Source organism: Cucurbita moschata, unplaced genomic scaffold (genome assembly GCF_002738365.1).
Source record: "Cucurbita moschata cultivar Rifu unplaced genomic scaffold, Cmos_1.0 Cmo_Scf00025, whole genome shotgun sequence".
Lineage (NCBI taxonomy): Eukaryota > Viridiplantae > Streptophyta > Magnoliopsida > Cucurbitales > Cucurbitaceae > Cucurbita > Cucurbita moschata.
This window is the reverse complement of record NW_019268541.1, coordinates 3,474,693-3,498,332: the sequence shown is the minus strand read 5'-3', so window position 1 is coordinate 3,498,332 and position 23,640 is coordinate 3,474,693. Positions and strand designations below refer to the sequence as shown.

At 36.3% G+C, this 23,640-nt stretch overlaps 2 protein-coding genes and 6 non-coding genes across 10 annotated transcripts; 6 read left to right on the top strand and 2 right to left on the bottom strand.

The window, feature by feature from the left end:
• The first annotated feature begins 2,617 nt into the window (after window positions 1–2,617).
• LOC111461502 (pentatricopeptide repeat-containing protein At1g08610) lies at window positions 2,618–5,584 on the top strand. Of its 3 annotated transcripts, none has more exons than XM_023105041.1 (3): window positions 2,618–2,786; window positions 3,072–5,274; window positions 5,371–5,584. In XM_023105041.1, the coding sequence occupies exon 2, from the start codon at window positions 3,217–3,219 to the stop codon at window positions 4,999–5,001; it is 1,785 nt and encodes a 594-aa protein (XP_022960809.1). In that variant the 5' UTR covers window positions 2,618–2,786; window positions 3,072–3,216; the 3' UTR covers window positions 5,002–5,274; window positions 5,371–5,584. The 3 variants fall into 3 exon arrangements, with proteins under 3 accessions (XP_022960809.1, XP_022960810.1, XP_022960808.1); XM_023105042.1 differs by having other exon boundaries at window positions 2,619–2,765; window positions 3,072–5,270; XM_023105040.1 differs by having other exon boundaries at window positions 2,619–2,765.
• Window positions 5,585–6,712: 1,128 nt separating this feature from the next.
• LOC111461503 (pentatricopeptide repeat-containing protein At3g04760, chloroplastic) lies at window positions 6,713–8,867 on the bottom strand. The gene has a single exon (XM_023105043.1). It carries the CDS (start codon window positions 8,681–8,683, stop codon window positions 6,971–6,973), a length of 1,713 nt encoding a protein of 570 aa, XP_022960811.1. The 5' UTR covers window positions 8,684–8,867; the 3' UTR covers window positions 6,713–6,970.
• A 2,153-nt stretch (window positions 8,868–11,020) lies between these two features.
• On the top strand, window positions 11,021–11,094 carry TRNAT-AGU. Its single transcript has one exon. It is a non-coding gene; the product is annotated as a tRNA-Thr (tRNA).
• Window positions 11,095–11,328: 234 nt separating this feature from the next.
• Window positions 11,329–11,402, top strand: TRNAT-AGU. The gene has a single exon. It is a non-coding gene; the product is annotated as a tRNA-Thr (tRNA).
• Window positions 11,403–11,472: 70 nt separating this feature from the next.
• Window positions 11,473–11,546, top strand: TRNAT-AGU. The gene has a single exon. It is a non-coding gene; the product is annotated as a tRNA-Thr (tRNA).
• A 286-nt stretch (window positions 11,547–11,832) lies between these two features.
• Window positions 11,833–11,906, top strand: TRNAT-CGU. Its single transcript has one exon. It is a non-coding gene; the product is annotated as a tRNA-Thr (tRNA).
• Window positions 11,907–17,422: 5,516 nt separating this feature from the next.
• Window positions 17,423–17,496, top strand: TRNAT-CGU. Its single transcript has one exon. It is a non-coding gene; the product is annotated as a tRNA-Thr (tRNA).
• A 5,041-nt stretch (window positions 17,497–22,537) lies between these two features.
• Window positions 22,538–22,677, bottom strand: LOC111461875. The gene has a single exon (XR_002713660.1). It is a non-coding gene; the product is annotated as a small nucleolar RNA Z247 (small nucleolar RNA).
• Between the last annotated feature and the right edge of the window lie 963 nt (window positions 22,678–23,640).

Below are 23,640 nucleotides of genomic sequence, written 5' to 3'. Positions count from 1 at the left end.
TATCAAAGAAGAGAGGAAGTGTTAGGTCATTGATTGAAGTAGATGTTTATATACCGATGGGAATGAACTTTTTTGAACGGTTAAAGGTATTAATGCAATTTTTAAAAGGTATAGACATTTGAACTACCATTTACGTCCTAGCAAAGAGGTGAGAAGAGGGCGAGTTCTTAAGGAAGTCACGTCATTAAGTAGTAGAGAGGTGCGATGAATATCGAAGAGGGAGAGAGGTGTGTGAATTATTTATATTGGTAACGTAATATTAGAAATGATTTATACTATACACTTTTAAAATGGTTTGATTTCTATGTCAAAATTGAATAAATAATTGTTTACACCGTCTTCTCCATGGTGCTAATTGTAACTCTCGTTCTACCCCTTTTTAGTGTTGGCCCGTCAGAGCCATGGTCTATCAAAAGACAGTAAGCTTGGGTTACAATTGATCCCGATACGTCATTCAATCAAGAATGCGTAAACAAGGACTCAACATGATTTAGAACTCTCATAAGACTTAACTATAATTCAAGTTCATATTTACTTATCTAGTTGCAGTAGAGTGTTTCAACGTATCATAGAATAGAGCATTCTCTATCCTGGGATGTATCCTCCGCTGTAGCCAAAGTTGTTGGACCTTCCTACAAGGTTCTAAAGTCTCTTCCCTCACCGTAGCATCTCTCGCTTCCAAGGCTTATCTCTCCTGGTGCTGTGACTATCACCGGTAAGTTGCCTTGGATTAACATCGGGGAGATTGTTGATCTCACTGTTTCTAGTCTCGCGACTGGGGCAAAAACCTCCTCGTAGTCAATCCCATGCGTGTTGAAAATGGCCGGGATAGCTCAGTTGGTAGAGCAAAGGACTAAAAATCTTTTTTAGAGCGAAAGGACTCAGACACGCAACTCTTTATAGATTCAGAACCTTCTTTAGGGGAACAAACGTTATACAACATTGAGTATAAAGTTATCCCCAACCCCGAGGTATAACCAATGTCGGTTACATGATCCCAAGCAAGCTGATTGATGCGACCAGACCTCAAACTAGGATTTTGCGGGGACGATTTCAGTATTCTATCTATCCCCTTCGTTCTTCGTTCTGGAGTTCAGGACTGATTTTCTATGGTCTCTTTTCCTTAAACTTCAGCCCTCTTTAGATAAAATATATTAAAATTTCACCCAAAAAAAAAAAACAACAATTTATAATCAAACAAATTCTTTATCAACAAATAACATGAGAGAATTGTAACATCCTAACATAGTTCAATATTGCCACGGAACCAAAAGACAACTAAATATCGGCACTTTCTTATTAATTGGTTAAGCAAGAAAAATATAAGAATAGACGTTAAAATTCAAAAATAATAAAAAATAATTAATTAAATAAATTATGCACAGCAAAATTAAAAACCCGTATAAAAGATATTTTTGCTAACCATGAAAAATATTTATTTATGCATCACGTTGATGAATTGTGATATATTGTAATAGATAGATAATAAATAATTTGAACTCCGAGTTACTTGTCTCAGTTTTAGAACAAAATCTTCAAATTGTTAGAGTAAAATTTAATGAAACTAATTTTTGTATTGATTCAATTTTGTATCTACCTCGTAGAACTTCTAAAATAATTAAGAATCATTCCACCCGTACTAAATGCTGATTCATAAGTTACCGTAGATATTAAGAGCAGTCAAAACATTTTAGAACTTTTGATAAAACTCGAAATTTAAAATCATTTACTTTTGATAAGCTCAATAAAAATGATGAATAGAACGAAAAAACAATTTGCTTTAATATTACTCAAATAAATGATTATGAACTTTGAACTCAATTCAATACGTTTTTACTCCAAAATAACACAAAATTTATAGACGATTGTTTGTTAGTTTATTCATATTATAAATAATATGTTTAAAAATATAAAATATATGATAGAGTTATTTATAAGCTTATTCGTTTGAAATTAAAAATAATAAAACACGTTTATAACATTAAAAAAAAAAATACAGCTTATAGCCCGATTCAAACTCAGTTGTTTTAAGATATTTTATAAGATTTGTTCTGGTTCTGGGTCAACTTAAAATTTTGTCCAATAAATTTAAAATTTGAATAGAATATACTCGGTTTTAAAAAATTTACTCAACCTAACTCAAAATGCTGACTCAATCCCTATAATTCGTATTGGGTTGGTTCGAGTTGTCAGGTTAAATATATATGCAAGTTATCTTAAGATATTTTATAAGATTTGTTTTGGTTCGGGTTAACTCGAAATTTTGTCCAATGAACTCAAAATTCGAATAGTTTTAGAAAATTAACTCAATCCAACCTAAAATGCTCACTCAACCCCTATAACCCTTATAATTAGGGTTGGGTTGGTTCGGGTGGTCAGGTTTAATGTACATCCCTAATTACTTTCATACTCAACCCCTATAACCCCTATAATTAGGGTTGGGTTGGTTCGGGGGGTCAGGTTTAATGTACATCCCTAATTACTGTCATATATATATATTTTTTTAACGGGTATATATATATATATAATATTTATTTTAAGGGAAAAAAAAAACATAAACAAAAAAAATAACATTTTAAAAATACAAACTAAAACAAAAAACGATAGCGGGGGGCGGCTCATAAATATTTACGAAGGGTTTAAATGTAGAAGGTTCAAAAACCCTAGTTATTAACGCCCCGTCGTCAAACTTTATCAGCAGCCTTCGGAATTCAAAAACAAGCTTCTGTTCTTCGCTATCTCGGCTAAATTCTTCGAACAACGCAGTATGTTTCTTGAATCCTCAAGTTCTTCTTCTTATTTTGCTTCATTTCATTGCTTTTTTTCTCTCTTTTTAGTCTCCAAATTTAAGTTTCATGTAGTTTTCCACTGCTATTGGTTTTCTCGTATCTGATTTTCTGAGAATTTGCTGTTGTTGTTGAATTATCCATTGTCTTTATCATCACTTTCTGATTCTTTGGCACTGAGTTTCTTGCTTCAATTTTGTGCAATTCGCTTTGTTTGTGGTTGTTATGTGCATTTCATCGTTTTCATTTCTTGAGTTTTGAAACTCTAAACCTGCGTATGTGCAGAAGGAAGTAACAAATTCGCTTTGAATCAGATGAAGTGAGCTATTTCTGCTGAGTACCAATTCTTCATTGGAATTTGTTACTCGGTATTGATTATATCCTCCCTTTTAGAGCTTTAAAGCACTTCGCTTCTCTTTTTGAGTTTGTTATGGCGTATACATTGACCGTCCAGAATTATATGGTAACACTTAATGGTCTCCATGAATGTTACAAGCAAGAGTATGTTAGTACTGGTAGTGGCCAATGCTTGATGGAAAAAGAAAAACCATTTTCTGTACACTTGAGTTGTTTGTGCAAGTCTAGTTGCAGTAGTTCATATAGCTATCATTGGAGTACAACTCCTGGTTTCGGAAGAAAACAACGGGTTTTGCGTTGTAAAGGAGCGCAGAGTAGTGTTTGCATTGATAGAGTTGACGATGCATACAAAGATGAATTGACTTTGAATGGTCATGAGATAGAGGTTGGGAGAAATTTTGTTGAGAAAATGACTAAAAAGAGGCTTAGTTCTCATAATGGTTCATCGGTGTATATGGATGGGCCCTTTATTGGAAATGATGAAGAGACTAACAATATGATTCTACAAAAATTCTGCACCATGGGGAAGTTGATGGAATCATCTAGGTTAGTCGATATTATGGCTTGTCGAAACCAGATTCCAGACTTCCATTGTTGTGTAAAATTGATTCGTGGGCTTGTGAAGATTGATGGAATGGATAAAGCTGTACAAGTCCTGAAAATCATGGTGATGTCTGGTGGCATTCCAGATGTTATTACGTACAACATGGTGATCGGTGGTTTATGCAAGAAAGGAAATTTGGAATCTGCCCTCGAGCTCTTGGATGACATGAGTTTGAGTGGCTGCCCCCCAGATGTGGTTACATATAATGCAGTAATCCGCCACATGTTTGACAATGGATGTTTCGATCAGGCTGTTGAATTTTGGAAGGAACAGATCAGAAAAGGAACTCCTCCTTATTTAATTACTTACACAATCCTTATTGAACTAGTCTGCAAGCACCTTGGAACGGTTCGTGCTATTGAAGTATTGGAAGAAATGGCCAATGTGGGTTGTTATCCTGATATTGTCACATACAATTCCTTGATCAACGTAACCTGCAAACAGGGAAAATATGAAGATGTAACTTTAGTTATAGATAACCTTCTTTTCCATGGAATGGTACCCGATGATGTGACTTACAACACCCTTCTCCATTCACTTTCGAGGCGTGGGAGTTGGGATGAAGTTTATGAACTCTTAACAATCATGAATAATAATTTGCACCCTCCAACAGTCGTCACTTACAACGTCTTGATCAACGGTCTGTGTAAAAATGGACGTTTAGATTGTGCCATCAACTTCCTCAATCAAATGTTTACCTACAATCGTCTGCCTGACATTATAACCTACAACACTCTACTTGATGCCCTTAGCAAGGAGGATATGGTAGATGAGGCTTTTCAATTGCTTCATCTTTTAATAGGCGCAAACTGTTCTCCTAGTTTAATTTCCTACAATACTGTGCTGAATGGATTATCGAAAAAGGGCTACGTCGATGAAGCAACGAGTCTATACAACCAAATGATACAAAATGGGATCCTGCCAGATGACACCACCCAACGTTCTCTAATTTGCGGATTTTGTCGATCGAACAAATTTGAAGAAGCTGTGGAGATGGTGAAAGGATTTCTTAAGGAAGGATACAGAGTCAATAGTCGTTCATACAGATATTTGGTTCATGAACTGTGCATAAATAAGAAGGTGGATCTTGCAATACAAGTTCTGGAAATGATGTTATCAAGTCGATGTAAACCGAACGAGAGTATTTATTTGACTATAATTAACAGCATAGCGTCTGCTGGTTTAAAGGAACAGGCTGACGAGTTACGTCAGAAGTTGATAGAATGGAAGGTTTTAGGTAAGGAAGTAGTTTAAAACCAAGCTTCTTTTTTTTTTTTTTTTTGGAAAGTTCATACCTCATGTAATGCTACATGAGATTTAGGCAGTGGTTCCTCCTGGGAAGTTGTACAGTCTGGTTTAAGTTGTTAGCAAGGTGAATCCATGAATCTTTGCTTCCTCCTTCCATGGAAGATGCCCGTTTTCTACTTCTAAAAAAGCTTGTTTCCAAGTTACTTGCGTTGATTGAACTGAATTTTCTATGATCAGAAAGTCTTTTGGAGCTTGCAGCAGGCTTAACATCATCTGTAAGTAAGTCTCGACCTTCTTCACTAGAAGAAATGCAGATACGTTGATTTTGATATCTATGATAACCTTGATCTTACTTGAATCGAATTTGTTCTATAGGTTATACAACTCCGTCGGAGTGTTCTAAGATAATGCCATTTTCATCAAGAACGAAGACGGGTAGTTTCGTGCCTCTTAGATAACGAGTTCATATAGTTGTTGTCCTATCATGAAAATTTTTAAATATGTCAAAGAGACCCTTTCAAGTTCTATATTTCATGAACTTCAAATTTTTGGGGAAAAAAAAAGGAAGCATTTTTATCTTTTGATGTCATTTCTCACTCGATGTTGATAATTTGATTGAACTTTAAGTAATAATAATTATTATTATAAAAACTTGAAGCTACTCACAAGGTTGCCCACAAGAGAGGAGAAAAAAAATTAAAAACTTATGTACATAGTACACAAATGAACTCGACAAGAAAATGATATTTTGTACGGAGAAATTTGAACCTATTTTTTGAACATATTTTTGTAACATTTTGTTGGCGTCATCGACCTTTTTCCTCACGCTCATTTTTTGGAGGCTGTGTGTGTGAGAGGGGAGGCCGTGTGTGTGAGAGGGGGAGTCTAGAGAGAACATCGATTAAGAGGTGTATATAGAGGTTCAAAAAATTCGATCAATCAAACTGAATACCCAATCGAACTTTTTTTGGTTCAAATAATTAAAATATTTTGAGTTTTTTTTGGTTCAAATAAATTAAAATATTTTGAGTTGAGTTGGTTTATAGACTCGATTAGAAATTGAAAGATTTTTTTTTTTATTTTTGCTTAAAACATACCAAGTATTTATTTATTTTAATTTCATAATTATTTTTTATTATTTATTTTTCAACAGATTTTAAAAATAATTTTAACTATTATGGTAAATCCTAATGAAATATTTGTTTTGTTGGATGAAAGTGTCCCACAATGACCGACAATGACTAATTTAGAAAATGGTCATGGATTTATAATCAAAGAATATACTCTTCATTGGCATTAGACCTTTTGGGGAGCACAAAACAAAGCCACAAGGACTTATATTCAAAGTGAACAATATCATACAACTCTTCGTTGGCATTAGACTTTTTGGGAAGCACAAAACAAAGCCACAAGGGCTTATACTCAAAGTGGACAATATCATACAATTGTGGAGAGTTTAGTTCGTCTAATAGTTTTTACACTATTAACATTTTATATTTAATAAAAATTGAATAAAAAATGGAATAAACTTGATTAGTCGAACTGACCAAAAAAATTTATGGTATTTTAATCATGCCAAAGGATTCAATCAATTTTTTCATAATTACATAACAAGTTTGGATTTGAAAAAATTTACAACCAAAATAATTGAATTGGGTCTAAAAAAATGTCCCAAATCCGATCAAACTCAACCCACGAACACCCCTAATATTAAAAAGAAATTGGAAAGGTTATAAGATCATATTTTGATATCCCGAATCCCGCCACATCTGCACGGTCGGAACAGATGAACGAAAGATAATGATATTAGGGCTCATAATCATCTTCTAAATTATCCAAATATTGCTTCCATTGCTTTCTAATTCACTGAGCTCAACAGAAACAAAATCAACTATCAATTTTCTTTTCAAAGTAATACACAAGAGATGCCCAAAAGCTAACACTTTTTGTAGTCAACATCACAGTTCTTGCTTTCTCATAAACTTAGCCCTTTATAAACCTCAAGCATTGGAAATATCTTGTTCAAACGCTTGGATGATTCCTCACAAATAACTCCCATTCTGTACAGAGCGTTAGCCAACTCCATAGCCTCCGCTCGCCACCCAGCATACGCAATCCCCTCGATCAACAACACGTAACTAGTTTCGTTCGGTTGGCAACCCTTCTCCACCATTGTTGTTAGCAGCTCAATGCCTTCAAAAACCCTGTGTGCTTTACACAATCCTAGAAGAACAATGTTGAAACTTATCACTGTTGGTTGGAAGCTGGTAGCCTCCATGTCTACCAACAATCCGATAGCCTCATCGACCAACCCATCCCGACACAAACACGAGATCAGTGAATTGTACGTTATCTCGTCGGCGTCGATCCCTTTTCCTATCATCTCTGATATCATCTCCAGAGCCTTGATCTTGTTCCCACAGCTCCAAAGTGCACTGAACATTGTGTTGTAGGAGCTCACATTTGGAGGGCACCCCACTTCATCAAGCTTTTCGAAGATGTCTAAAGCAAGATCAGCACTACCAAATTTACAAAGAGTAGCTAAGATTGAATTGTAGTTTACAATATCAGGCAAGCAACCATCAGAGACCATTTTATGCAAATACTCAATGGCTAAATCTAATCTGCCTTCTTTGCAGAAGGCAGATATCAAAGGATCATAGCTATATGCATCCGGGGTTAAGCCTTTCTGCTTCATTACCTTTAACACATTCACGGCTTCCTCGACTCGACCTTCACGACACAACGAACTAATCAAAATGCTATGAGTAACGACGTTTGGCTCACACCCACTTGAAACCATGTCTTTCATAAGCCTCTCCCCATCTCCCCACCTGCTTTTGTTAAGTAAAGAACGCAGCAGAATGTTGTATGATATCACATCTGGATTACACCCTCTAGCTAATAAATCCCTAACGAATTCCACAGCTTGATCCTCCATTCCTTCCTTACAAATACCCCTAATGATGGCATTGTATGTGTACCGATCGGGACGGAGTCCCCTCGATAGAAGCTCATCTAACAGCTTAAGAGCTTCCCTGATTCTACCGTCAAGAATGGTTGCTTCTATAAGAATTGTGTAAGTAATCACAGATGGCTCACACCCATCCTTCAAAAGCTCATCAAGAACTTCATAAGCAAGCTCAAGCTTCCCTCTACTACACAAACTCCCTATCAATATATTGTAAGTAACAACATCAGGGGAAAATCCCCTCCTGCGCATTCTATCGAACACCTTGTTTGCAGATTCAATTTGGTTAGCTTTACTAAACCCACTAATCATAGCATTGTAAGAATAAACATCAGGGTCACCATAAGTTTCCAAAATCTCCATAACCCTCATAGCTTTCTTTAAATTCCTCGAATTAAAGAACCCTTTAATGAGCTTCGTACAAAGAACAACATCAGGTTTAAAACCTTTACTCACCACGCTTTCAAGAAAATAGAGCGATTCGTTGTGCTTCCCAGCTCTGCAGGATCTGTTGAGGAGTTTCATCAAATGGGTCTCTCTGTTATCGAGAATCGGGTCATGGGGTTCCCTGGTTTCTGCAGAAGATGCGCCATTCCTTAGATGGGTTTTGTTTGGAAATCTGCGAGTGAAGGAGCTGGAATGTGATTGAGGAATTGTGGGATTCGACAATGGGTTGATGAAATGGAGGCTCTGTGAGAGCAATTCAGATGAAAACATGCTCGTTAATGGCGTTTGCTACGCAATTTGGTGTTCATGGAAATGGAGCATTGTTCTTCGTTTGATAAAAGATTATGAAAAGGGTTACTTGTTCTTCAGCGCGAGCAGAAATGAGCTACAAAATATTGAAATCACGCTCAACCGGATTCTAGGGCTAATGCCATTGGATAAGGAATCCATCAGATATGTTCTCACCTCATCCAAATCCATGCGTGTTTTTTTATTTTATCTTTTTAATGAGATTTTTATGAAACTAAATAAATATTTTAGATAAAAAAGATATTTTTTTCCATTTAAATTTTTAGAAAACTTAAAAACTAGTTTAGTTTAGTTGTCAAATTCTCCACACACGAAAAGTTATATACTGTTAAATCTTTTCTTCAAAATGGGATCTGAGGTTTGAATGCACATTGTCCGACCGTACGCAATGTGGTCCGAAGTTGGCTTGACGCACTCAGTGCTGAGGGTGAGTGTTGTGTGTCACAATCGCACTCTTGATGACAGCGAACTTGCGATTGTGCGGCACTCACTTTCCAACGACAGGTGAGCTAAGCCAATTCGTTCTTACGTTGCCTACGGCCAAGCGACGTATGCTCAAGCCTCTGGCCTCGGTTTAAGAAGATTTTAGAAGACGAGGGTAGAGAGATCTTTGAAAAGAGAAATTTTGAAAGAGACGTTATATAATCAAGCAAGAGAGTAACAACAACGGCTCACAATATATAACATTTGGTAGGGAGAAGTTGACAACTAGTTATATCCCCTATAGTACATTCTGAGGCATTTCATGTCTCACAGGCCTAGACATGATTTTTTCGAAACGTCACACTTCCTAGAAATACAAAAGTAAAACAAATATGGAAAGACATAAAGGGTTTGGCTTGTCACGGGCATGCGGCCATGGGCAATACGCCTTGGACGAGCATGACCGTGACACTGTGCAATCACCAAGTCTGCTGCTAAGAACGGGCGATTGTGACATTTGGTATCAAAGCGAAGTTCATACTTTTTTTATTAGGAAAACAAAATTAAATAATAGAAACAAACATAAAATAAAATATTGTTAGCATCCCATTTTTCGGTAATGGAAACCATTTGATGTTATTGTCTCTCCGTCTCTATTTTCAATAAAGCTCTCATTTTTAATTCAAATCACCTCCTTTCGTTTGTTTGCTTCGGTACATGTCTCGTTCGAAGATTCGAGTGGGTGTTTATCAAGTGGTTTCACTATAATCGAAGTCCAACTACTTGTAATTGTATCTTCACACTCATCAAAATGATCCCTAACTTCTTGAAACTTGAAAGACCAACAACAACTTTGGTCAGCGATTGCGCCAACACCATTTAGTGTGCGGTCGGGTCGGCTCGTCTCTTCAACATTCGACTTCTCCCTTTCATTTTCAATTGCTCGATTTTTGTTTAGTTTTCAGTCGTAACACCGCTATCTGCATCTAGATCTACATGCAACGATCTTTGTAGTACTGTTGCATAGATCATTGTAAATCTTCTCTCAATCTCAATTTCAGTCTGGGTTTTCGATTTTCAATTTTGATTCATCCTTCTCTCGATTGTCCACCACTATGTTGCACTGTCTTTCGTGCAAGTGTTCCTCAGAGGAGTAGTCATATTTTCATCCATGTAAATCGAAGGACAAGCTCTCACGAGTAGAAGTTCATAATTTATTCAGACTCAAGAAATATTAACCTTTTACATACGAATTATTTGATATAAAAAATTTCATGAAATTAAAATCCTCAATATAAATTTATGATTTAAATTTCGTTTTGGTTCGCGAACATTCAAATTTGTTTTACTTTTATCCTTGAACTTTTTAAAAAATATTAAAATATATCATTTTGGTCTTTTGCTTTGACCTGTTACATATCGTCGTCAACCTCACGATTTTAAAATGTGTGAGGTTTTCACACCCTTGGGAGCTAATGTCCTTGATCACACAACGCTCGGTGTCTAGCTCTGATCCCATTTGTAACAACCCAAGCCCACTGCTAGCAAATATTGTCTGCTTTGGCTTGTTACGTATCTCCATCAATCTCACAATTTTAAAATGCTTCTCTTAGGTCACACATTTAGAAGGAATGTTTTGTTCCTCTCACAACCAATGTTGTCTTTTACATTCTCTTTCTTGTTTTCCTTATTAAAGTTTTCAAAGCATCAATTTGGCAATTCTAAAATGAGTATGTTTTTAATTTTATGTTGCTTCGATAGCTTAGTTGGTTAGAACACTTATTTAGGAAGTGGGAGGTCTTGAGTTAAGAGCATTGGATTAATTTTTTTTGTTTATTTATCCTTCAACGTTCGATACATCCTCTTTTTTGAGTGGCTCTTGTAGCTCAGTTGGTTAGAGCACCCGTTTAGTAAGCGGGAGGTCTTGAGTTCAACTCTCAACAAGAGCATTGTGATTAATTTTTTTGTTTATTTATCGTTCAACATTTGATACATCCTCTGTTTCAAGTGGCTCTTATAGCTCAGTTGGTTAGAGCACCCGTTTAGTAAGTAGGAGGTCTCGAGTTCAACTCTCAACAAGAGCATTGTTTTTTTTTTTTATAAATCTAATAAATGGATTATTCGTAATTAATTTTTTTTGTTTATTTGTCGTTTAACATTCGATATACCCTCTTCTTCAAGTGGTTCTTATAGCTCAGTTGGTTAGAGCACTCGTTTAGTAAGTGGGAGGTCTTGAGTTCAACTCTCAACAAGAGCATTGTTTCTTTAGTGATTAATTTTTTTGTTTATTTATTGTTCAATGTTCGATACATCATCTTTTTCAAATGGCTCTTATAGCTCAGTTGGTTAGAGCACCCGTTTAGTAAGCGGGAGGTCTTGAGTTCAACTCTCAATAAGAGCATTGTTTTTGTTTATAAATCTAATAAAAATGTAATTTTTTTTTTGTTTATTTGTCGTTTAAGGTTCGATACATCATCTTTTTCAAGTGACTCTTATAGCTCAATTGGTTAGAGCACCCATTTAGTAAGCGGGAGGTCTTGAGTTTAACTCTCAACAAAAGCATTGTTTTTGTGTTTATAAATGGATTATTTACGATTTATAAAGTACATATCTAAGGTATAGCATTAATTTGATTTAGTAATTTTTTTTTTTTGTTTCAACGTTCGATATATGCTCTTTTTTAAGTGGCTCTTGTAGCTCAGTTGGTTAGAGCACTTGTTTCGTAAGCAAGAGGTCTTGAGTTCAACTCTCAACACGAGCATAACATTCTTTGGTAGTAAAATATATCATGGCGACAACTTCTTATTAATAATTTTATTAGTTATTTAAAATGAAGATGAAAAATATCCAAAGACTTATCAGATTTGAAACAAAGTATTTTAATTTGGGAATCCAATTCATCCTTGTAATCAAGCATAAAAAAGAAACCGTTCATCCATATATCAAAACATAAATAATAAAGTTATCATGATATTAGAACCTTATTCGGGTTGCTGGATCTCCAACCTAACCAACCTAACATTTCAGAGTTGCTCCAAAGAATTTTATGATCCAATTCTATATACAAGGTAAATTGTAGCGGTCTTTTCTTTTGCATTCTATTCCCCCTTTTTCTTATTAAAGTTTTCATGGTATCTGGGTCTTGGTTGTTTGGAGGTTTGTTCGTTTGGTGATTTTATAATTGATATCTTTTTAGTTTTAAGTAGCTTAGTTGGTTAGAGCACCTGTTTAGTAAGCGGGAGGTCTTGAGTTCAAATCTCAACGAGAGGAAGATTCAGCACATGTTGCACACAAACATTTCATTCGGGAAAAGCAATCCCTGTGCAAATATTCTCTCTCCCTTTGTTTTCTGTTATTTTCTTCGAATCTTCTTTGTTTTCCTTTGGCCGTTTTTTACTCCGTCGACGTTTTCCTCTCAATTACCAGAAGTCAACAATGTAGTCATAGGCATCAAAACCTCACGAAAACTTCGTTGAAAGGAAGGGGAGGGGCTGACAAAGAAGAAAGGGACGAAAAGGAACGAAAAATGACATTGGAAGATGACATACAAACGAGAGAGAAAGTCACCGGAGAAAAATCCTAGAAATTCGTGTGAAGAAGAAGACATCTCGGGTCGGATACACCAACTTGCAGCAAACTGGAAACCGATCCACTTACCTTCAACCCAAACAGCAGCCAACCTGAACTCCAGCGCCTCAGTCCAACTGAACACCTACCGCCTAAATTCTTAGGGAGAACATCGGCTAAAGCCAACCAACCAACTTGCCTGTGGTTCGCACGTGTCATAAATCGTATATGTAGACTATTATAAAATAATACGTAAATGCTACGCTACGTGGTTACTATGCTATTTTTGATGAATTTTTATCCTCAATGCTAGGATATGTTATGATGTGATTTATTGATGACGTGCTTGAAATGTATTATGTGATTGTTATGATATAGGCTATGATGTGCTCACGATATGAACTATTATATTTGAAAGCAAGAAAAGAACATGTTATGACTTGTAAGTTGCATGAATAATATGATATGATTGACATGAAAAACGACAAATAGCATGAAATACAACTCCAACATATGCATGAAAGATTACGATAAATGATATGTTAGACATTATGATAAATGGTATGAAAATGTGATGAAATGAAATATACGTTAGTGAAGTTAAGGATATTTAGTACTAAATTATAGTTTACCATATATATCATATTTGATATTTTATTATAAGACAAATATCTAGATATTTGCTTTTTAGCACAGGTATCTTTCCATTTATTGTTATTTTCATTTATTACTCTATTGTAATTTAGTTGATTATAAATAGATAACTTTCACACCATATAGGTGTGGTGGATTGAGTAAATATTCTCATGGTATCATAGCCCTTTTGATTTAGAACCCCATCCATTTTCAATGACCTCTCAATCCCCTACTCATCTTCTTCTCCACCACCGCTGCTGGCTTTGACGCCGCAGGGGCAGTCTCCATGGCTGCCACATGCGGAGCCAATTGATTACTCTTCGGCTCTGCCCTTTTGACCTCCAAATCACCCTTCGCCATACTCTGTACATACAACCTCACCTTTTCCAAACATAGCCTCTTCATTTTCTTTCCAATCTTCCCTTCATCATTCATCCTTCACAGAAACACTAACCTTAGGATCCTCATCAGTTTTCTCGTCGGAAATATACAGAATCTCGACAAGTCCATCGACCTTCTGCAGAAATTTACCTTCGGAATCTAGGCGCCACACTGGCCTCTTCGCCAACCAAGTCGCCGCCGCCCTTCTCGCCAAAATTGGCTCCTTCGCCCACTATGGCGACTATTCCAACTTCAACATTGTCTTTGTCCCTTGTTCTAGGTTTCCCCTTCTACTTTTTGGGTTAGACATATTCTCACCAGAGCCAAGGCAACATTGTCATTGAGTGACGATCCCTCTTCATGGGTTAAACATATCCTCGCCGAAGCCAAGGTAGCATCGTTACTGAGCGACGATCCCTTTGCAATTTTCGATGGCCAAGAAAGTGTTTCTCTACGGCTCCTCCGAACCAGGTTGTCGACATCTTCACGAAAAGTGTTTCTTGACCTCTTTTTGAATTTTTCAGATCCAAGCTTCACGTTTGTTCAAATCTGACTCTCAGCATGTGGGGGGTGCTACTAAATTATAGTTTACCATATATATCATATTTAATATTTTATTAGAAGGAAAATATCTAGATATTTGTTTCCATACCATAGGTATCTTTTCATTTATTACTCTTTCCATATCCTCGTAATTTATTTGATTATAAATAGATAACTTTCACACCATTTAGGTGTGATGGATTAAGCAAACATTCTCAGGTTGTATTAAGAATAATTAAAATAGAAAAATTTAGGGACCTCATACATTATTGTGTGCTCATATATTGGGGGATACCCCTATTCCTTCACGATAGTACGGGCGCGTACACTAGGAGAACGATCATTACGTTGGACATAATGCTACCGTGAAGGTCACTACTTCTAACGAGTGTCCGGCATCAACAATTACCAGAGTATGCTCGTCCGACCAGAAAGGGGCCCAGGGGGTGTGCAAACCGATTGGTGGGTCCATACTTGCACGTGTGGGCTGTGTGTAGGAAATTTTACACTCCAAGTTGCCCATTAGGATAGCCACCATGGAAAAACAGATTGTTATGATAGGCCACATGCACTCATTTGTATGTTCTTGCATTATAACCCCGATAGGTGGTCGCTTACTGAGTACTTTTTTAAATACTTAAGCCACATGCTACTACATTTTTTAGGTAAAGGCAAGGCGCCCCTGTAAGGCTGACGATGACATCGAATCCCGAGACTGTGGCACATGCATAAAATAGATTCATATTTAATTTGATTAGATCATAGGTTACTATAGGTCAATTACATTTTCATTTAGTAGTATCGGTCAGTATAGGTTGAGTTGTATTTTCCTTTAATAGCGTATAGGTTAGTACACGGTGTTTCATTTTGTATATCTCTTCATTTATTTATTTCCTTTGTATTAATTTTATTCCAAGATAATAATTGAAGTTTGCAAGTTTAATGTTGAGGTTATGATAAAAAAATAAAAAAATAAATAAAGTTCATTTCGCATTAAATGTTTAGGACATGTGTACGGTAGAAACCTTAAGTTAAATAGAAAATTTAGGACCGTTATAGTAAATTTGGGTAAATATCAATTTGTCGTTACGCTAAACAAAATACTTCTAAACTTTAGGTTGAGTATTAATAATGCATATAAGTTTTCAATAATTTTATTTTTTTCCTTTAATTTAAATTTGTTTCAAAACATTTACTTGTTGCCATTCTCGTTAAAATAAAGACGAAAAAATGACGGTGACAACTTATAAAATAATGATACATTGGCATAAATGATAGGTTTAAATTATACTTCTAAACTTTAGAATATGTTTCAATTATATAACAATATTTTTGTCATTGATCATGGTTTCAAAATAATAATTTCAAAATGAAGATGAAAAATATTAAAGATGTAATCATATTTGTTTGATCCAATTTATCCTCGTAATCAAACGTAAAAAGAATACATGTATCACATATGTCGTGCATGCCCATGCCGATTTGTTCGGCTCACACGACATTAACGACTCAGTTCGATGGCTTTGACAGCTCAAAAATGAGTTATTCGACTCAGGTTGCACTATTTGATACCCATTCTTTCATTTTTTCACCATCTCGGAGCTGAATTTGACCTTAATTAAGGCAACTGAGGTCATTATAGCGTCCTATTTCAAGGTTAAAATTAATTTAGATTAGAAACGTGACCTATTAATGAAAATGATATGGACATTCAAATAGGAAAAAACTCTAGACTATACATGGAGCAAATTCAGGAAACAGAATTCAAACGTACTCAAGTGTAGGGAGAACACCGGCTAAGGCCAACCAAGTAATTAGCCTTACTATCAATTCGGTCAGAAGACTTGCATTATCTATGACGACACGTGTCTATTCTTTATATGAATTGATGTGTTTGCTAGATTATAATAATAATGATGATATGATGACAATGATATAGGATATTATTATGACGTTATCTGGTGATGATACGATGACGATGTATGACATTATGTGATGATGATATGACAACAATGACATAATGATTATGATGTATGTTATATGATGACGTTATATGATGATATGATGACAATAGCTTGGAGCGCTTTCGAGGAACGCCGACTATTGGATTAGGTTAGGGTTTATCTTGTAAAATTAAATTAGTATTTTACTTATTTTTGTCGTTTGTATAAAAGATGTCTCTTTTGTTTGTATTTTATGATCCAATTCTATGTACAATGTAAACAGTAGCAGTCCTTTGCATTCTCTTCTTTGTTTTCTTTGTTAAAGTTTTCATGGTATCAGAGTCCTAAGATATATTTCATCATCTGGCGATTCTAGAATTGGTAGTTTTTTAGTTTCAACTAGCTCTCATAGTTCAGTTGGTTAGAGTACCTGTTTCGTAATTAATCCATTTGTATTCATTAACTATAGGTCACTCCACTACAAACCTATAGTTACACTCTTATGTACTGTATGACAAGTTATGTTCATTGATATAATCATTACAAGCAACTCAATCCTCTACGAGTTGTTCGAACCCCTGTAATTGCATCTCTTACCTTAAGTATCATTGATTCTTTACTGAACAAGTTTATGATACAATTCTTTGTACAATGTAAACCACAGTAGCCTTTTACTCTCTCTTTCTCGTTTTGCTTATTAAAGGTTTCAAGGCAACAATTTGGCGATTCTAAAATTCGTATGTTTTTAATTTAATATAGCTCTGGTAGCTTAGTTGGTTAAAGCACCGGTTTAATAAGTGGTAACTTTTGAGGTCAACTCTTAACCAAAATATTATTATTTTTTATATATCTAATAAATGGATTATTACGATTTAGAAAGTATATATCTAAAGTCATAATATAATTTTACATACAATGTAAATCCTAGTCGCTTATTATAGTGTTCGCGTATTTGTTTATTTGTCGTTTCAACGTTCGATACATCCTTTTTTTCAAGTGGCTCTTATAGCTCAGTTGGTTAGAGCACCTATTTAGTAAGTGTGTGGTTTTGAGTTCAACTCTCAACAAGAGCATTGTTTTATTCATAAATTTAAGATATTTACCTTTTTGATTTTTCTGTCTCTAAGCTTCATAATACAATTTTATATATAATATAATATTTGTTTATTTGTCGTTTCAATGTACAATACGCTCTCTTTTTTAAGTAGCTCTTGTAGCTCAGTTGGTTAGAGCACTCGTTTCGTAAGCAAGAGGTCTTGAGTTCAACCCTCAACAAGAGCATAATTGCATTAAAATTAATATGTTTAAGAAATAGAATATTAACCATCTATAGTTATTGAGTATTTGTTTATATGTTTTTTATAAAGGGGGTTCGAACTTGGAACGAACATAAAGAAATTAATGATACTTCTTTGTCTTTTGAGTTGTTCTGCCAGATCGGTCGTTCAAGACCTTTGGTCTCTATCCGGACTCGATGAAAAAAATGGAATCACTTCTTATGAACTCGTTGAGAATAATTCTGATCTAGTTTATGACCTATTAGAAGTATAAGGCACTCTGTTGGGATTGGGATTCTCTTTCGGTTTCGGTTAAAGCACTTGTTCCGTAAACTTTCAAGTTTATTTTATTTTAGTAACTTCTACTTGTTTTGTTTTGTAAAAGGCCGGTCTTGAGTTCAACTTTCAACAAAAATAAAAAATAATGGAACCACCATCAAGGGACCTATCGAGACTTGAATGTTTGATCAAGATTATACATAAGATTATACATGAGTAGTTAAGTGTGTGTCAATACCTAATTTCGATTCAATACACATAGCAAGAGACATAATTTAAATCCTAATTTTGAGGACGACAAGTAGAAGAAAAAAAACATGTGGATTACCCATATTTATAGAGATGAAAACTTTGTTCATATATTTTCCATTTCAAATGAAAAGAGTTCAAACTTTAGAACTCAAGAAATCAAATCAACATTAACTTGAAGCTAGAATCTTTGAATTTAAAAAAATTAATATCTTCTCTTACGTAATTTAGATGAACCATAGATAAATCTAGAATTAGATTATCTCTTCAAATCAAAGATCTAAAGGCAAGATTTGGAGCCTTGTTATAAATTGAGTCACTCCACAGTTGAACTTGATTAAGACTTGATTGAATAGTTCCTATGCAATCTACTATCAAAATTGCTTGAAATCTTAGAAATGACAACGATGATACTCAAATTTCTAAAGGTAAAAGTCTATTACGAGGACTGCTTGAAATCTTAGAAACGACAACGATGATACCCATATTTCTAGAGGTGAAAATTTAAACTTGAGACCTTAATTTCATTCCTTCATAATTTCATAATCTTCTTTTAATATACTATTTTATGGGTATTTTCAGCCTCCTCACAAAAGAAATACCTGATGATATGAACCATGACATCAATCATGCTATATAAACTTTAAAGAAAATATGAAAAATAATGTTGTTCAAATTATCATTAGATATTGCAATTCATGTCACATTAAAGAAGAATCTGTTAAGTTGAATGACACAATAACCTATATGGGTCACATCCTCGTATATATAGGAGATGTGTATAATGAAGATTACCTGCGTGGACCTTGATCCACGACAACAAACCAGGAAATTAGGAGACAGCTCTAAGAATAGAGGATTCTCCTACTATGTACAGATATAACCTTCTATGTTTAACACCCCCTCAATCTGGACGATGTACCATTAAGTTCAAATTGCGCCGGAAATTGCTAAAAGAAGGAGCTCGCAGCGGCCTTGTCATGATATTAGCGAGCTGATCCTTGGAAGATATGAGCTGCACATCAAGCTGACGAGTTGATATTCGTTCACGAACGAAGTGATAATCAATTTGAACATGCTTTACCCATTGTCACACCACAGGCTAGGCGCTCGGGCTTGCGAAATCCCGAACTCACGCAAGAGGACTTGGATCTGGATTAATTCGGCAGTGGCATCAACAATTGCCTTGTATTCGACCTCCATATTAAAATGAGAAACTTTCGATTGTTTCCTTGAACTCTGTGAGATAAGACTGCCACCAAAGAATATCACATAGCCTCTAGTGCTTCGACGATCATTAGGATTCTCGGCCCAATTAGCATCTGAGAAGGCACTAAGCAAATTAGTGCTAGACTTTGTAAAACACATGCCTATATCAATAGTGTTATGTAGATAACGAAGAATCCGTTTGAACGCTGTCCAATGTACAGAAGTCGGGGAGGACACGAACTGGCAAACTCTGTTGACACAGAAGGAGATATCAGAACGTGTCAGAGACAAATGTTGGAGAGCACCAGCGAATCTCCGATAGTGAGTAATATCCTCAGGCAAGAGCTTTCCACCACCATCCAATAACAACTTCTCACTAGGAAGCATAGGCGTAGACACACTTTTGGAGGTGAGGATATTGGTTCTAGACAATAAATCTTAAATGTATTTAACCTATGTCAGAACAAATCCATTGGAAGTATGGCGGACCTCAATCCCAAGAAAATAACTCAAAGTGCCAAGATCCTTGATGGCAAAATCATCTCGAAGCTATGTAAGAAGTTTCTCAATAGCCATAGAAGATTAGCCAATAATAATAATGTCATTAACATAGATGATGATATATATCTGAATGCCCGCCTTATTAAAAATGAAAAGAGAGACATCAGCCTTTGAAGGTGTAAAACCTATCTGTAATAGTTTGGAGCTGAGGCGAGAAAACCAGGCACGAGGAGTTTGTTTAAGGCCATAAAGCGACTTAAGCTTGTAGAGATAACCAGGATGTTGAGAATTCGCAAATCTAGGGGGCTTCTTTATATAAACATCTTCATTAAAAAGAACATGAAGAAAAGCATTTTGAATATCAATCTACCAAATAGCCCAACCATGAGAAACAACAAGAGATAATAAGAGTCGAATGGTAGTTGGCTTAACAACTGAACTGAAGGTATCATCATAATCAACGACATACTGTTGTTTAAACCCTTTAGCAACCAGGCGTGCTTTGTAGCAATTAGTAGAGCCTTCTGGCTTTTGCTTGAGTTTGAAAACCCATTGCAATCAATAACATTAAGACCAGGATAAGGAGGAACTAAGTGTCATGTCTTATTTTTTAGAAGTGCCTAAAGTCATCATTCATTGCCTGACACCAGAGGGGATGCTCCATATTAGTAATATGTGAAGTAGGTTCAGAGGCAGAAAATCGAACCACGGAATATATTACTGTTTCATATGTATGCACCTTGGGTTGCTTGATATTGTGTTTCAATCGAGTACCATACGGATGAACAGTAGGTACAGGATCCATAGCTAAGGGGACAACCGTACCAACCGTTGCGAGGGGAGCAGTCGGTGCTACAACAGTCGGTCGACCAGCGGTCGAGGACTCAATTGGGCGTTGTGCACTCCGAGGCGAGCAAGGAGACCAGTCCCCAAGACCAGAGCCCAGACAATCCGAGTGGAGCCCAAGCGATGCGGGAATAGTATCTCCTGGCGGAGGATCTAAGGCCTCAATCATTAGCGGAACAACCGATGCCGATTCACGTGGTAGCAAAGCGGAGGATAGCGACGGCAATCGCGAAGCTGATGTGGGCACCAAATTTTCTGCATCCAAAGAGTTAGTAGACACATATATATATGCATATGTTCATGCTCCAAATTAGTATTGTTGTTACCCAAATGCAAGGTACGCAAATTAGGGGCATTGTGTGTCGGTTGCAAGGTTGAGAAGAATTGAGTTGGACTCTCTTGAATGGAAAAATATTCTCATCAAATATGACGCTTCTAGAAATATAGACACGACCAGAATCGGTGTCAAGGCACTGATACCCTTTATGTAAAGAATTGTAGCTAGAAATACACATTCCTTAGATTGAAAAGAGAACTTTTGTTTGTTACAATGGCTAAGAGAAGGCCATCAATCCCACCCAAAAACTCTCAATAAGGAGTAATTTTGTGGGGTATGAAAAGACGCTCTAAGGAGCATTTATTATTTGATGACATGAGTAGAAAGACGATTGATAAGATATATGGCTGTAAGAAACACGTTATCCCAAAATTTAATAGGTACATCAACATAAGCTAGAAGGGTTAGACCAGACTCAACAATATGACGGTACTTGCGTTCAGCATATCCATTTTGTTGATGTGTGTGAGGACACGAAACACGATGAGCAATTCCAAGGGAACAAAAAAATGTGATGAAATTTCTGATATTCCCCACCCAATCAGACTGAACACACTTGGTTTTAGTATCTAGGAGGCACTTAACATGAACTTGGAACTGCACAAGTATACGAGGAGCTTCTGTACGATCATGCATCAAATAGATCCACGAAAATTTCTTAAAATTACCAATAAAGCTGATATAATATTTAAAGCCCCCAACCAATGGAGGTGCAGGATTTCAAACCTCAGAAAAAATCAATTCCAAAGGTGACGAAGACCGATGAAAAGAACTAGTGTATTGTAACTGGTGACTTTTTGCTAACTAACACGCATTACAAACTGACAAATGGGACTCACTAGCACACTAAATATTATTTAAGACGCAAAATTGACTTCACTACTTGAGATGAAGGATGTCCAAGACGTGCATGTCATTGGGTGTGACTAGTAGATCTGTTCACTAAGGCATGCTGAGATCATCGACATCAGATAGTTTGATAGGATAGAGACCAAATTCACAACTCCCATCCAGAAGACTTTTCCTCGACCATGGATCCTTAATAGAAAAATGTCAAGAATGGTATTCAAATAATACGCTGTTATCACGAGAAAATTTATGAACGGAAAGAAGATGTTTGAAAATTTCAGGCAAATGCAAAATATTACGCAATGCAAGAGAACGAACAACAATATTAATTGAAGAAGGACCAATATGCAATATCCACAAACTTGTTCTATTGCCGATTTGAACTTTTTCACCTCCATAATAGCGTTCATGCATAGCGAGATGATCTAAGTCACTGATGATATGATCAGTGGCGTCTGTGTCACTAAACCAACTTGGATCAATATTGTAGGAGGAAGTAGCCGTTAGTGCAGCAAAATGAGGTTCATCTTGATAGGACTCATCCATCCTATACCAACAGCGAACGATAGTATGCCCCACTTTGCTGCAGATCGAGCAGGAAGGATGAGCAGAAGGGTCACGGCGGTCACCAACAGGATGAGAGGGTGTGCCACCTTGAGAATGGCCACAACCACGATCCCCACACCCACGGTTATTCTGCTGACCACCACGACCAACATAATTGGCCGAAAATCTAGGATTTAACTAAAGTTCAGCCTGGTGTTATAGTTGGCAAGCTTCAAACGTCATTAGATGAGCAAACTCATCATCAAACGTGAGAGCTTCACTCTTGGTAGTCATCGAGGTGACGAAGGGATCATAGTCAGGGCCAAGACCAGCTAAGAGATACGCAATCATGTCATCATCTCGCAAGGCACAGCTGGCGGCGGCCAGCCCTTTGATCTTGCGAAAATAATCTGCAGCAGACAGATCGCGTTTCTTGGACGTGGCAAGCTGAACACGGATCTGAACAGTGCGAGCACGAGTTGATGACAAAAACATCCACTGCAGGGTATCCCACGCCTCCTTGGGCGTAGTAGCGGCAATCACATCGCGAAGAATCTCCTCAAGAGAATGCTGTTAAGGACCTGTTGATCCTAATCATACCACCGATCATAGGCCGGATTAGATATCAAGTCATCACCAAGAATGGTTGAGGAAGGAACCAGCCTGGCAGGTGCGACAATGGTAACATCGAGGTAGCCCATAATTTAGAGTTATGGTGTTTCTTTAATTTATTTTAAGGCGCAAATTATGACCATAAATTATATGAAGGGAATGAACTCTTCATCCATATAGCGGAAACATTGAGAACCGTTTTGATTTTATTAAGATTGAAAGAAAAGCAATAAATACGAGAGCAAGACTTCTACCTTTGTAGCTTGCAAGACTCCTTGAAATATTCCATCGATGTAAAAGTTCTTCACATTCCACAAGATCTTCATTGCTATGATTTGAACACAAGGTCAAGGCTTGTGGGAGCCTTTCGAAAGAAAATTCCGAATGAATTGGAAAAGGAGAATTTCAAGAGAACTATCTACAGAGGAAGTTTCATTCTCTCGAGAATATGTGAGATAAGTGTTCTCTCGATCAACCCAAGGGTCCAAAAAAATGCCTCATCTTTTCCCTTGTCCCTTGTCCCAATGTGAGACAACTTCTCCGGAAAACACAGCCATGATCTTACGTGTTTAAATATGAAATACTGAAATTTAGAGAAAACAAAAACAAATACAAAATAATTTAAAACAATGAAATGCAAAACAACCTGTTCTAACTTAAGACTAGAAATTTAAATATGAATCTACCCTATGCACGTGCCACAGTCTCTGCTCGCGATGC